Consider the following 16484-nt stretch of genomic DNA (forward strand, 5'->3'; position numbering starts at 1 on the left):
TTAACTTCCTTGGTTTCAGAAGCTAGTTCCAGATCGATATGAAAGTTTTTAGAGGCACTTGCGCCCTAATACCTACTAGCTGATTCGAATAGACCGAATTTCCAAAATTCTCACCTGGGCCGCGAGTGGTCTGGCCTGCCGATAGGACCTACGGTGGCCAGTCACATGAATTGGGAAAAACCCTAATTCGTTTTTTATGGCCATAAGCCCGGTCGACGGGCAAACGATGCATATGGTCAATGTCGTACTAGGAAAAAGAAATAGTTGTGCATTTGTCGTAAATTATGTTAGGTGCGAGCGGCGATTTCGTCTAACCTACGACTGACGATTTCCAGGGGACCAGGCACTCGAGGTCCCAATAGTATTTGGTTTCCTGGGCCGCTGACAAAAGTTATATACATTGCGGGGGTAAGTGGCCGAGGACTGTCGCGTGCTTTTCCAGAGATCGGTTTGTTTTTCCTTTAGAAAATCGCTGGTCTCTGAATGGGCTTTTGTTGAGCGAACATTGACCCGCCTCTGGATCTTCGGCGGCCCAATTAGAAGTACAGAACTGCCCACGCATAGTGGAGAAAATCTGTAACTTTTTGGGAAATGAATACATGAATGCGCTCCCAGTCAACACTTTTTGAATATATAGTGCGTGACCTAGTAATGAGGGACTATTATCGAACATTTAGACAACGATGTGAGTTTTATTACGTTTAGAGTTGACGGCAAGAGAGAAAGAGTACTGTTAGTATGCAAGTATTCTGTGTGAAGCGCCTGTGAGTCAGTAGAGTTCTGACATAACAAATTATCTGAGCACACATTTCTTCCGGTAAGTGTAACAGTAGTAAAAAGTTTCTTTCCTTCTAAAAAGGCTGTTAGCATTTTTCATTTTTAATTTTTGCCCATCTAAATATTAGATACAATGGATATGGTATTCAGTGATTCGTCTGATGAATCCGTATGTTGGTCATAGTCCCCTGTGCATGTTAACCACTTCGAGATCTCACAATTGCGCCATTATTCGTGGAAAAGATGATAAATTAAAAACAGATACCGTTTTTTCTTACAATAGTGCGAAAAAGGGAGTTGATATATCTGACCAAATGTGTTCTTATTATAAATGTATACGGGAAACGGTAAAATGGTATCGAAAAGTTGTCATGGAGCTAACATGCGGGACCTTTTTAGTAAATGCGTGGTACATCCACAAAAAGTGGAGAACCAAGCGTTTCCAAATTTTAAAATGTAGAGAAAAAATTATTGATTACCTATTGAAGAGTGTTGAGAATCCCACAGTTTTAGATTACTATTAGTGAAATCCCACAGGTTTTTAGATTACTATTAGTGAAGAATTAATAGTAAGTAGCGGAAAAACCATTTTTTAAGTTCACACCAAGGATCCGCGAGGAAGATGAGGAAAAGATATAAAAAGTGTTACAAACGCTTAACAAACTTAAAAGATACACAGTACGCCACAAACAAAACTAAAAAAGTAATGACCTTCTGTAGCAGTTGTCCGGATAAGCCGGCACTTTGTTTAAAATGTTTTAAAAAATTGCATCGGTAACATAAGTAGTTATATTTTGTTATATTTAATATATTGATTATATTATAAATTATGTATTTTGTGTTAAATGTTATGCTATAAGGTAGAAATGTTAATGTATAATGTTAAATCAATAAAATTACATTTTGTACTACGTATTTTTTTATATACAAACGTGGCCCATCGGTGATGCATGCTGTCCTATTACGGAACAATCTAGCATGGGCCACGGGTGGGTCAGGCCGCTCCATGGAACAGACAAGCAAGGGCCACCGGTGGGTCATGCCGGCGTGTAAATACTGCTTTTGAACACACTTAGAATTTTGCCCGCTACATCATTAAAATTTACATTCTGGCAGGAAACTGTAGAAGGGAAAGGAAATTCGAACTAAAAGTAATTGGTTAGAATAAAATAAGGTCTTTACTGTACCAAAGCAAAAGTATTAAGTTTTTAGATTACTATTTACCTGCATAATGACATAGATAATGGGATAACTAAATGTCATAGAATTCATTTAAATTTTATTTTCTTTAAAGCAAACATAAAGCATTAACATTTTTTGGTACTTTCCCGTTTTGCCGTCGCAAATTTCGCCAAGCAGACTTTATTGGCGACAACACACAGTATACACATAAAAAATCTTGACAAATGTTATATGAAATTTTTATTTTGAAAGGCATGAATATTTTAATATCGTTTAAAATTTTGTAAAAAGCCAATAAATAAAGACAATTTGTAAAAAGACATTAATTTAAGAATTTACTATGCTTTCATAGTTCAACATCCTGATTCGCAGGTTCGTGTCACGTGATCCCAAGGGATCTCATCTCACGTAAACTGCGCTACATAAACCTAATTCTCTCAGTAATTACCTACATTAATTTCAAGCTAAATCTTAATTTAGCATACAAGTTTAAATGCAAGAATTATTTCAATTCGTACGAATAGCTGTCTCAGAAATTATGCAAAACCGTAGTGCTGTACTTCGCTAGTGCATTATCATTAGAATTGGTTAATTTAACCATTCATTTTGCCTTTTCTATATTTTCGCCTTCGGGTGAGCGGTGTGACTGCATCCTAATTGACTTGATTACCGCGAATGGCCTTAGGGCATAAAACTGAACTATCTGGTAAAAATTCTATGTAAGTGTACGCCAGTATTGAAAGAAACAATCAATTCGATAAGAAATGGCTGCGACTTGGTTTGAAGATGAGATGTAAAAGGTTACCAGCGAGGATATTCCGTTTGGCATCAGTTGAACCATTATTGGCGACTTTATTGCCTGCGCCGGAAAACGGGAAAATACCCATTTTTTTAACTATCAATTATCATGTGTACCTCAAAATTACTTCCATTACAAACAAGTTGCCTTTAACTGTGACGTGTTTATTAAATTTGATTAAATGCCATTAATTCGTTCACCGCAGTGATATACTATTATGATCTTTAACATCTACAGAACTTTAAAATGTTTCTAAATCTATTCATGTTAGCGATTCAGTGAAAACAAAATATCTGTAATTTGGATTTCCAGATATCACTTTCAAAATTTTCTTTTCCTTACGAAAACGAAAGAAATAACTTTATTTTTCATTTTTCTTACAGTCGATGCTCTACCTTTCGGTGGAGTAGGCATGAGCGGAATGGGAACATACCAAGGAAAATATTCTTTCGATACCTTTTCCCACAAAAGGTCCGTCCTTGAACGGTCGCTCAGCAGCTTCGGCGAATACATGGGAAAGTAAGCGGAACTTTTTATTTGTCCAGCTTTTTCTGGGGATTATCATTCTACTGGTATTTTCCCCTCCCTATTTCTAGTGGCATTCCTTATAAAAGAAATTGTGTTCGACCAACAGAACGCATCTTAAACAGGATTTTTAGGATCCATTGAAGCCAACGTTTTCTACTAAGAACGTTTTTATTAGCAACTTTTAAATTAAATAAAATTGCATGTCCAAAAAAAAAAAAAAAAAGCCATCAGGTTTTTAAACAATTTTATCAATATTTTATTTTTAACATTTGTGAATGTAAAGTTTGAATGAAGTCTAGTGGGTTAGCTACCAATGGCCAACTGGATAAGATCAATGTACTCTGGTAAACTCTTACGGATTTAGTTGCATGAATGGTCCCATTTTCCTGGTTTTTCCTGTTTATAAAAGGAGTATAATCCAGTTTTCCTTAGAAAGCCATCACCAATGGTATCCTTCTAAAGGCAGAGAACCCTTGCACTCTTTATCGTTACAAGCTGATCAACAATAAATTATTTAGTAAAACGTATCAGAAACTATGTGAAAAAATACAGTTAAAAACCTTTTACTTCTAAATTACGCCTTGAAATTCATAAAGTATATCTTAATATCTTTTTCATATTTCAAATTGCAGGAAGTGCAGCCGAAAGTATTAGTCTATTAGCAAATTTTCTATTCCTTCTGCTATTTCGAAGCATTTAGGTCATATCATTAGGTCAATCAATATTTAACAGTAAAAACTGTAAAACTTTGACTAATACCAAATACAAGGAAAATATAAAATGTATTTCTAAATTAATTTATCTTAAGATGGTTCTATCACCAATGTTACAGAAATGCAGTACCCTTTTTTCATAAAAAATTGAGTATGTGTAAAAATAATGTAATTATTGCAAAACAAATTTTTCTTTACGTTCCTATACATATAGACTCAAAGCGAAAACAACATATTTTAAAACTGAAAGCTTTAAAAATTAATTATGCTTTAATGTAAAGCAAAAATGGTATGTATTTTATATGACAGTATCCAAATGAAGTTGAGCATATATTAGTTTTCTTTCCAGACCCTGTACAACTCTTTCTATTTATTTGCAGCTAAGTTGTATGAAGGGTACTTTGGGTTAGATGTCCTAACAAAAAGAGCAAACTTCAGTCAGGTTGGGTAGTTAACATAACATTTCAAGATTCATTTTTAATTAGAAAATAACATAGCCGAAGTCGAATGTTAAATTTAGTAACTCAACAATAAGAGCAGTTCCGAAGATAAATGTTAAACAACGCCCAGAATATAATATGAAAAACCGTTTTATTGCAGATAAGATTTGTTCACTTAATTAAATGCGTTTAGATGAAGGGATCTCCTCAACGTAATCTCAGTCGATAAAATTCGAAAAACAAGTATGTATTACACATAAGCAGGTTAGAATTCGGTAAAAACTTATAACGTTGCGCGCCTCAAACTTGCACGCAACCAAGAGGTGACTGAGAAAGCTTGTATAAACCACAGTCTTATAAAGGGTTTAAGTCCCTTTTTATTCAACGTAATAAATTACAATGGCGTCCTCTTGACGCTTACAGACTGTGCCCACTAGGCAGTCAAATAAAAATAATAACCTGAAAAAGAAAGTAAAGACAAGATTCTAACTACGAGGCTCTCTAAAATAACTAACTCACCGCGTTTTACAATACGGCTGCTAATTCAGCAGACTTGAAGCTCACTGGAACAATTTCCACTAATTCCCGCCAAGCACATAGGCCGCAACGCGGGGTTCTTCAATTCTCGATAGCTACCTCCGCGCTCGCTAAGTAAGAATCTCACTCTCACCGAACTTGTTTCCTTCTATTTAAATCAGAATACTTCCGCTGATAATTTGAATCCTTGCGCGTTCTACTAAAATTTACATATTCTGGCATTGGCAGTTCCAGGGGAAAGTAAGGCTTGACAGGAAAGATAGTTTAAACTTAAAATAAATGTTAGTTAAAATAAATATAAACCCTACATTTGCCGCTGCCAGAATTTGGAAAACTTGGAAGCAGGTCCTACAAACGACCTGTTGTAAGTTTATCTAATTCTGAACTAACTGGCGAGAACCTCGTTTACACACAAAAAAAAAAAAAAAAAAAAAAAAAAAAAAATCTTATGTAACAATTATATATTAAAATTCTGTTACTCGTTACAAAGCTTTCTTCTTACAGCAACTTTTCCTGGACTTCATCAATCAATCTTGGTCTTTCCTTCCAGCATCTGGAAGGAATAAGTATCAGTATCTTTCTACATACATTATAATTTACACTTTCATGACACAAATTTTTGTTTTTAACGATTCGTTTTTCTTAGTTATTGCTTACTTCACATTCATTCAATTTTTCAAGCATTAATTTAACTTTACCCTGGCTCTCCACCATGTGTGGTGTCAAACGGGAATATTCGTGTTTTAGTCTTACAACACTTCCCCTAACCACCATGATTTGTTAGAATTCAACAACCAAATAGACACACCTTACTCGACATTCTACAACTCAATGAGCTACTTTAATATTCTTAAAAATTCAAATGTAGGTGGAGAACCCTACAAAACACATTCATTCTAACTTCCCCCTCATTCATCTTTAAACATGCAGGCTTTCGCTCTAAAGCATGACTTTATCTGCAATTTACTACTTAAATTTTGACTTCATTGCTTTTAAGCATTCACTTTTAGCATCTACAATTTTATGCTTCTAGACTAAATTCTACTTTTACATAACATGCAAGTATTTACATACATTTACAAAAGTTTAATACATATGCTTTTTACAATTTACCATAAAATGAATAAGAGAAAATAAATTTTTACTTTACTCATTCTTCGCCAAGCTGGCGGCACTGGAACTAAAATTCTTATTAGTACAAGAATACGAAGTTATTTTTATCTCCGGCCAAATTTTGGCTTTAACATAACAGAATTAGTCTTTCGACCAACAGAAAATGCTTGTTTTTAGCTTTTACACCTAAAGAAAATAATACTTTTGCCTTAGCTAAATAAAGTAAAACAAAACTAAGTCTCAACCGAGACATATTGACTTTCGTCAAAACATAGAACTTCGTACTTATGCATAACATTTCGGAACAAAAGAGAAAAATATTTATAGAAGGTTTTAACTTATCTTTGAGTTTTCGATGCTTGAAATTCCGTCATCCGTTTTTGGCAAAATTGATCCCAAGTTAGAGGTTTCATGGATGTCAATCTTCTCCTTATTGATCTCCGAGAGTCGTCCCCGTTGCTTTTTCTTTTGCGTCCTCTACATGCTGGCCTCTTGACGGAGTAATCGTCTGGTTGTTGACCTTTCCGCTTCTGCCTGGGACGGCTGGTCTTGACGTCCTCCGGTCTGGAGTCCTTGAATTTCTTCTGTTCCTCGTACTTCTGTGCCTCCTGTTGGCGTTTCAATTTCCGGAACGGCGGCCTTGCTGGCACCTGACGCTGTGGCCGTGCGCGCGTTCTCCTTGATGTGTAATTTCTCCTGCCCTCTTTTGTAGGTGATGTTTTCGTCTTTACCACGGTTTCTTTACCCGGTTCATCTGTATTTTTGTTTTTCTTAAACGCCGGAGTTTGAAAATCATTTTTTCTTTTTGATACCGACGTCCGGGTTGTAGAAGTGCTAGGTCTCTCTTCAGTTCTCCGTTTCTTGGGTGGTGGAATAGTTGTTGCAGTCTCTGGCCCTTCTATTTCGTTTAGACTTGAGTCCTGCAAAAAACTTTTAAGGATTTCAAAATCATTTGGATTATAGTATTTTTTCACCTGGTCGGGACTTGCTTTACAGATTTCCCCTCTGTCGTTCTTAAGATATAATACTACCCCTTTGATTTCCTGAATTACATAGGGGCCTTCAAACTTTGGAGCTAGCTTTGCCATAAAATTGTCTGGGGCACTTGATAAAGAAAATTTCCGCTTCAATACTTTATCCCCAACTTTAAAATCTGCTTCACGGCGTTTTCTATCATAATAAATTTTCTGCCTATTTCTTGCCGTATCCGAGGTTTTAAGCGCCTGATCAATTAGCTTTTGCAAGTCCTTTTGTTTAAACTCCTGCTCTCTTTGTTGCACAAAGAATAATTTATCTAAAGGCGTAATTAACTTTCTGCCTAAAAATAATTCTGCTGGAGTTTTTCCCGTAGTATCATGATGTGCCGTTCTTAAAGCATAAGCTAATTCATTTATGTAGCCATCCCAGCGCTTGTGATGTGTGCTAACGTAACTGCGAATTATTTTTACAATGTTTTTATTAACTCTTTCTGCTATGTTAGCCTGTGGTCTATACGGAACCATTTTGATATGGCGTATATCAAGTCCATTGCATATGTTTTCAAATATTTCACTAATGAATTGTTTTCCGTTATCGCTAATGACTTTTATCGGTGCACCGTATTTTAAAATGTATCTGTGTAAGAATGCATCTGCGACTGTTTTGGCTGACGCGCGTTTAAGTGGAACAATTTCTATCCATTTTGAAAAATGATCTACTATTACTAAAAGAAAATGATTTTTATTTAACTCGCTCTGGGGGAAGGGACCAAGGAGATGTATGCCTAAAATTTCATTCGGAAATGTAGTGCGAATGCTATTTAAGTACCCGGCCGGGCTGTAATTAATATCATTTATTAACTGACATTGATTGCAGGACCTGACATACGCCGTTACTATTTTGTATAATTGCGGGAAATATACCGCCTCGCGTACCCTTTTTATAGTCTTCCTGACCCCGAGGTGGCCCGCTGTTTTTTTTTCGTGCAACTCCTTCAAAATGCTTAATCGAAGCGAGGCTGGGATGACTGGCTTATATTCAAGATTTTCGTTTGTTGTTTTCGTATAGAATAATAAATTATCTATTATTTCATAGTTTTTTGCTCTATTTCTTATCGCATCGATATCTGTATGCTCAAAGCTTTCGGGGTCTTTCAAATAAGCATAGATATTTCCAAATTCAGGATCAGCTTTCAGTTCAGTAATAACCGTATCTCTAGAATCTAAAATTTTTGAAGTCAACACAGCGCATTTAAGTTCATTACCTTCATCGTCCAGTTTTATACGAGAAAGTGCGTCAGCTACATTGTTTTCCTTACCCGGTTTATATTTTATTGTGATATTATATTCTTGGAGTTTTAAAGCCCATCTTATTAACCTGGGCGTTAGGTTTTTTTCCCGAGTAAAGTCTACCAACAGCCGCATGATCCGAAAAGACTGTTACTGGCGATTTGCCGAAATAAACTCGAAATTTGTGTACAGCCATTAATACGGCTAATGTTTCTCTTTCTGTAGCTGTATAATTCCTTTGTGTTTGATTCAATGTTTTACTAAAAAATGCCAGCGGATGGTTATTTTGCATAAGAACCCCACCCACCGCATAGTCTGATGCATCTGCCGCAATTTCCAGGTTTTCATCCCCCTCAGGGAATTTTAAAACAGGGGCATTAATAAGCGCTTCTTTTAATCTTTCAAAAGCTGTGTTAGCTTCAGCTGTCCACGTAAATTTACTCTTTTTTCTTTTGATTACTAAGAGTGGTTCAACAATATTAGCGAAATCTTTTATGAAAGATCGATAGTAAGAACATAGTCCAAGGAAAGACGAAAGTTTCTTGGCGGTGTTGGGCGGTGGGAAATTCTTAATAGCTTTTATTTTTGAATCTTGCGTTTCTATACCCTTTTGCGAAATTTTATAACCGAGATATTTAAGTTCTTTAGTTGCGAACTTGCATTTTGAGGCGTTAATTGTAAGACCGGCCTCTTTTAATAATTTAAAAACTTGTTCGAGGTCATTAATGTGTTGTTCCAACGTACTACTCGTTATAATTATATCATCTAGATAAATTAAAGTTGATTTTCCTAGGACAGGCTTTAGAACAATGTCCATAGCTCTCTGGAATGTTGATGGGGCCCCACACAACCCAAAAGGCATGCGTAAAAATGCATAAGTGCCCGATTTTGTTATAAACGCGGTTTTATGTATATCTTCCGGTCTCATAGCTATTTGATAGTAGCCAGACGTTAAGTCCAAAGTAGACATATATCTTGTCGATTTGATCTGTCTAATGACCTCGTCTATAACCGGCAAAGGGTAAACTGGGAATTTAGTTATGCTATTTAGTTTTCTATAATCGATAGCAAACCTCCAAGCCCTTTTATCCGAAGGAGGAAACTCGTTCTTTTTCCTACATAGTACGACTGGACTCGCGTATTCACTATTTATGGGCGTTATTATTTTATTCTTTAACATCTCCTGAATATGTTCTTCGATGATTAAGTCTTTTTGTTTATCATAGCGATACGGTTTAGTCCTACAAGGTTTTACGGCATTTAATTGAATCTTGTGAGTCACGATCTGACAGTTTCCCGGTTTTTCTGAAAACAAATGAGAAAAATTACTCACCACTTGCTGTATTGCTTTACTTTCCTGGTCATTCAAATGGCTAAGGTCCAATTCAGGTGTCTCCACCGGTTCCACCACCCTCTGGTCCATCTCCAGCACCACGGAACTATCTTGAAAATTTAATTTGGCCCTCGCGGCCCTTAAAAAGTCCATACCTAAAATAAGAGAGTGTTGGAGGTCTTTCACCACAAAAATTAATACTTTGAGATTTTCCTCTTTTATCTGTAAGTTTAATGATACTTTCCCGATGCAGTGACATGTTTTTCCTTGCGCCGCTATAATTTCCGTATTTCTAGTTTTAAATAGTCGTATCCTATAAAAATTCTTTTTGAAGAACTTTTCACTCATGAAATTTCCTTCTGCCCCTGTATCGATGAGGGCTTCTACTGGTACATCGCCAACCAGGACTTGTATAATTGGTAGCTGTGAGTTTTTTACGATGACTGTATTTAGATGTCTATTTGAGGGTTTTTCTAAAACTTCCGGGGTCTGGACCCTCCCTTTCACAGGCCCCTCTAGTCGTTTAAAGCTTTCCTTTCAATCTGTGTCTTCTGGGTACGCGGATGCTTATTTTCAAATTTTCTTTTTGGGCCTTGACCTTCGAGTTTCGATGCGTTAGCTTGATAGTTCTTTCCCCCATATGAGCGATTTCCATTTCTGGTTTCCTCCTTCCTTCTGGTACTTTGAGAATATGTTTCCCCTCTCGCTCTTTCCGCTATTCTGCGATTTTGAAATTTCACCGCCAATTCGAAAAGTTCCTGCAATGTGGTTGGGTTTCTGATTTCAAAGTAGTCTTGGACAGCGGGTAACAATCTTGGTAATATTATTTCAATTATCTCCGCATCGGGTTTTTTCCCATACAGCATATCCGTTAGCTTGATTTTTCGTAAAATAAAGTCCGTCAATTGTGCTGTATCCCGTTGATAAAAACTATATAGCTCGGCTTCCAGCCGTGCGCGATTTTTCACTATGGGGAAGGCCTTTACTAACGATTTTTTGAAATTTTCAAATGTATACGTCGGGCTTCCAAATTCACCTATAAGAAATTTGCCTATATTTTTCCACCATAGCGCGGCCTGTCCTCTTGGTGCTGATGTGGCGATGGCAACTTTTTGTCTTTCAGGCACAGGGTAGAGCTGAAAGTGGTTTTCTATACCTTCTAAAAATACGGACACCGAATTTTTTCCGTCGAAATAGACGTTTGGCTTGATTGATGCTCTCAAAGTCTGGACCAGGTATCCAAATCCTTCTATCTGAGTTGTCATTTCTTGGTGTTGTCCAGCGGCTTCCATCCAATTTTCGGCCATTTCAGTTCGATAAGTGTTCGGGCGCCAATATAACGTTGCGCGCCTCTAACTTGCACGCAACCAAGAGGTGACTGAGAAAGCTTGTATAAACCACAGAGTCTTATAAAGGGTTTAAGTCCCTTTTTATTCAACGTAATAAATTACAATGGCGTCCTCTTGACGCTTACAGACTGTGCCCACTAGGCAGTCAAATAAAAATAATAACCTGAAAAAGAAAGTAAAGACAAGATTCTAACTACGAGGCTCTCTAAAATAACTAACTCACCGCGTTTTACAATACGGCTGCTAATTCAGCAGACTTGAAGCTCACTGGAACAATTTCCACTAATTCCCGCCAAGCACATAGGCCGCAAAGCGGGGTTCTTCAATTCTCGATAGCTACCTCCGCGCTCGCTAAGTAAGAATCTCACTCTCACCGAACTTGTTTCCTTCTATTTAAATCAGAATACTTCCGCTGATAATTTGAATCCTTGCGCGTTCTACTAAAATTTACATATTCTGGCATTGGCAGTTCCAGGGGAAAGTAAGGCTTGACAGGAAAGATAGTTTAAACTTAAAATAAATGTTAGTTAAAATAAATATAAACCCTACAAACTATTATAGAAACCTCTATAAACCACCATCATTGAAAGCGACCATCACTTAGAACACGAATAAATATTGATAGTGAACATCTCCTGTCTAAGGTAATCACCTCACAGAAAAGCGAAACTTGGAGCTGTGAGTGACATATATACAGGGTGCGTCAGAAAAATGTGTACACAGTTTGAACTGTCATAGAAAATTTAGTTTCAAAATGGTGATCTTCAGCATCGATACATTTCTGAGTACGAGTAACGACTGATTCTGTACTTCACACCAATGTGTCCAATGGGATTTCTACTCACACCACTGGACTCTCATCCCAAAGTGTGTCAAGGTTACATGGTCTACCATGGTACAGTTCATCTTTGAATGCGCCGCATAAAATAATCGAGCGGAGTAAGGTCTGGAGAGCGTGCAGGAAACTGGATTGTTTGAACATTTCCCTCAAACACCATTTAGAATATTCAGTTTGACCAGAAAATACACTTATTTTTCAAATTGGAGTATAACTTTACCATTCCGAGAAATTTAACCTTTTACGTTGGAAAATGCATTTTCTATGAGAGTTCAAAGTATGTGTACATTTTTTGACGCACCTGGTATATATATATATATACGTTATCTCTTCATATATATATATATATATATATGAAGAGATAACGTATTGGAAAAATAGGGCTATAAGTTTTATTTCTTTAAACATTTTTCTTCCGTATGAACTTTCAATTACAAAGCGATGGCATATCGTTTGACCCAGCAAGGCCAATCCAGCGGTGAGATAGACTATCGTTCAGGTACTGGGATACATTTTAATGCCAATGGGGTGAAACACCGCCTTGATGCAGAATGAAGCCGGGAAAGTTATTCCAGTTTCTCTTTACTAACAGTAACTTTAACCTAGCACATTTCACAATAACGCCTTTATGTAGCCTACTCAAGAACTCTACTATCGTCCTCCCACAGCGCGATAACATAATAAATATTTACATATTCACACAAAAACTATTTTTGTACTGTAATAACCGAATTTACATTTTCCCTGAAATACGCAGTTTTGCAATATTTGAAGCAATAACTACCCAAACTAATGAAAATGATTCAGTACTAAATACTAAAGCAGTTCAGCATAGTACAAAAAATAGAAATGACACATTACTAATTAATATCTTATACATATATATACAAGTTACAAATCAAGAATGAAATGGATTCAATAATTAACGCAGCAATTTCTGGCACTTAAAGATTTCATTTCACTATAACGCCTTTATCTAGGCTACTCAAGAACTCTACTATCGTCCTCACACAGCCCGATAACATAATAAATATTTACATTTTCAAACAAAATACTATTTTTGCGCTGCAATAATCAAATTTACATTTTCTATGAAATACGCAGTTTTGCAATATTTGAAGCATATAAATAGCCAAACTAATGGAAAATGAATTAGTACTAAATGTTAAAGCAGTTCAGCACAGTACAAAAAATAGAAATGACACGTTACTAATTAATATCTTGCAATGAATAATTAAGTTCCTTTTTTTCAATAACATACTTAAATAAGTAAGTCCTAACGTTCAATCAAATATACACTCGTAACAAAAAGAATCTTTAGGTACGAGCAACAGATTACCTAATTTGGAACAATAGATGAGCTGATTTATTACGTAACTAACTTTCATTAGTGTAACATTTCATTATCTGTACGTAATAACAATCCGAGCTACTGAAAAGCGCTTTTAAAATATTACGGGATTAAAATTTTACTCTGTGAGGCTTTTGCTCTGAAACAAAGTCTATGGCATCGTCATAAATAATTTGATGTACTGTTTGATTTTCGATTGCCAGAATTGCCAGACTTGATAAACGCTCCTGGCTCATTGATGATCGCAAATAGTTTCTGACAAGCTTCAATTTGCTAAACTTCACTCACAGCTTGCGGATGTAGTTGGAAGCGTAGAGTAAATCCGCAGCGCAATACAAATATTGTAAAAGGCATCCTGCAAATCATAGGTGTAGATATGTAGAAAGAGATAGAAAGTGCGCTAGCCTTTTTTATGTCGCCGAATAACATTGGAGCTTGTTCTTTAAAAACGGAAAGTTTCTGGCAGATATCGCTCATATTTTTGTGTAAGATGTGTTCCATTCATTTACAGTTCTTCAGATGACGTATTCAATATTTTACGACCATTGAGAAATGCGAAATTTGAATTTACGGGGGTAGTAGCGCTGTTTATTCTGGTTTTAATTTCTGATAAGATTCAATCAAATACATTTTCTATTGCATTAGAAACATCTGAACATGATGAAGTATTCGAGATTCGCCCTCGCACAATTCCTCAAATTGCTTTTAGGGCTTTAAAATACGTTTATTTGTCAGAATTGGTGCAATTTTTTCGGCTACTGTTTTAGATTCTTCTATTCAATATTCCATAGGAATTTCTCTCATTTTTTTTCAAAGTTTTGGTCAGACCTTCTATTAATGCGACGGAACGCGCAAGAATAATATCTTCCTTGTAAATTTCAATATTTATTCGATTGATTTCTCGAAGAATATTAGCCCAAATTGTCCCGCTCATAATAAATTCAACATTTTTACATGTAGCAAATGTCCTGCTTCGTACTTTGATTCCGCACTAAGAGAAAGATCTTTAATTTCTTTCAAGGATTTTACTACGTCTGATAAATTCATTAGAAGGGCTTTGACAGCTACATATTTTGTTGACAATTTCGTCTAGCTGCTTCCTTTTAAGTTGATTTATGTATATTTTTTCATAATGTCCCATCGAATAGTGAGTCCGATAAAAGATAAATATCTTCTGGATAATTCCAAATAGGTTAACGGCCCACCAGCGGCCGAGCGGTTCGCTGAACACTGGTAGTTCGGTCCGAGGTTCGAATTCCGCGAACGGGCTGGCTGCATGGGCGTTTTCGGGGATTTTCCCCTTGTGTAACGTGTATACGAGCCAGTTTCCCTTAGAATATCCTCCGCGAAGGCATCCCTCCCCTTAGGCAGATAGCCCTCGTGTGCTTTGCCATAATTAAAAATACAATACAAAACACCAAATAGGTTAACTGCTTCGGGGCATGATGAGGCAGAATGCACACCGACAAGATTCAAAGAGTGAGCCAAACATGGCACAAATTCGGCCAGCTTATTCATTCTTGGCTTGTACTCAATTATAAGTACCGGTCATATTAGACCCATTATCGTAAGACTGAGTACGACATTGTCCAGTATCCAAACCATCAAGTGTCAGGTTTTCCACAATCCACTGAAAAATACAATCTCCTGTCTTTCCATCAACTTCTATGAAATCAATAAAAGTTTTCTTTATTTCACACATCAGCACATATGTTTACATATCGAATCACCTGGGTCATTTGTACTGTATGCGACACATCTGGAGTGCAATCGAACATTATTTGATTAATATTTGGCTTCTTTGATATCGTTTAAAATGCTATTGCGATCTGTTTTCGCCATTATATCCATAATTTCATTTTGAATTGTCTTTGATAAATCTCATACTTTTCCCTTTTTTAGGTGTTCTAACTGGTGCTTAGTAAGAGTTGAGTTATGTTTGGCTAGCAGAGCACATTAAATTAAAAAAAAAAAATTGCCTTTGACTAGGCCAGAACAGACTAGGGGTTTCATGAACCCCGCGGAAAGAAAGACAGTTTGTTGAAAGATACAATATAGCATCTATAACTATGTGTAAGATCTCTCTCCATTTTTCTTTCTCTGTGTGAATTAGTCGTTCAGTGTCATTATCGATACCTTAACACGATTTCATTTGTTGTAGTCGGATTTTCCATTTAATCATGCACTCTATGTGGATTTCAGATGCTTCAGTTAACTTTTCTGAAGCCTTTTTCCCAATTAATGAATCCTGTACAATGCTGATGTAGCGGCAGAGGGGTAAAAAAAAATTTTAAACCTGTTTTTAAAACTACTAATGTTGTATCAAAATTCGACAACATTCCAAATACGATCCAGCGCCATGCTTGAATTTGCGGCCCGCAGAAGTTGCCGCCCGGGGCACAGACCCGGCTTGCATCCCCCCCCCCCATGGATCCGGTACTGTTGGAAATGGCGCAGAAAACGTTCACCTTTGGAGAATCACGCTCATGTTCCATTATTCTATGTGGATTTTCTTTGCCTCAAAATCGTAAATTATGGCGATTAACTTTGCCAGAAATGTAAAAAGTGACTTCATTGATAAACAGAAGTCTATTCGTAAAACCATCTACCTCCAGCTTATTTTACAAATTCTCACAGATAGTTTTCACACAACGTTTCACAGCAACGGTTTATCAGAAGGTTATAATCGCAACGGTTAGGCAATGGTTTATCAAAAGATCTGAACCATCTGAAAGGGACATGGCCGGAATTATAGGCGTTTCCTTAACACACGGCACCCGTTACATGAGGCAAATTGAGTTCAGAACTCGTGCTTGATTTTGTGAGACTTCATAAAATGTTTTCACGATTTTTTTCAACCACTTCGGTTTTGACTGCTAATTGTCCTGGGCTAGTTATCTTACACAAGCAGTCCGTTTCATGAAACTGCTTCACCCACCGTTCGATGTTGTGACGATGCGGTGGTTCTTGACCAAATTTTACGCGAAAATGTCTTTGAACGATGATGAACGATTATTTTTTGAAGTATTCCAAAGCACAGTACGCTTTCTTATACAGTTAGTCAATAAAGTCTGCGTACATCAAGAAAAGTAATATCAAATCCAAATTTTAAGGTGCGAAAAGGGTAGTTTCTTAAAGTTTTAATTTTTTAATATTTAGTTTCAATAAGGGACTTTGAAATTATTTAACTGTAATATTTTCATATCTAATAATTTATGCACACTAATTTTTAAAAGATAAGTGGCCAGAAATCAAAG

General features: G+C 36.4%; 1 protein-coding gene across 2 annotated transcripts in view; it reads left to right on the forward strand.

Moving 5' to 3' along the window:
• Nucleotides 1–16484, forward strand: part of LOC118192441 (aldehyde dehydrogenase, dimeric NADP-preferring-like) — a 150528-nt gene that overhangs the window by 98802 nt on the left and 35242 nt on the right. For both annotated transcript variants that reach the window (XM_085818520.1, XM_035363407.2), the window contains exon 11: nucleotides 3142–3277. In XM_085818520.1, the coding sequence (XP_085674646.1) occupies nucleotides 3142–3277 (136 nt within the window). The remainder of the gene's footprint in view (nucleotides 1–3141; nucleotides 3278–16484) is intronic.

The sequence above is a fragment of the Stegodyphus dumicola genome, chromosome 6 (assembly GCF_044657685.1).
Source record: "Stegodyphus dumicola isolate Sdum_Otavi_A_Nest chromosome 6, ASM4465768v1".
Taxonomy (NCBI): Eukaryota; Metazoa; Arthropoda; class Arachnida; order Araneae; family Eresidae; genus Stegodyphus; species Stegodyphus dumicola.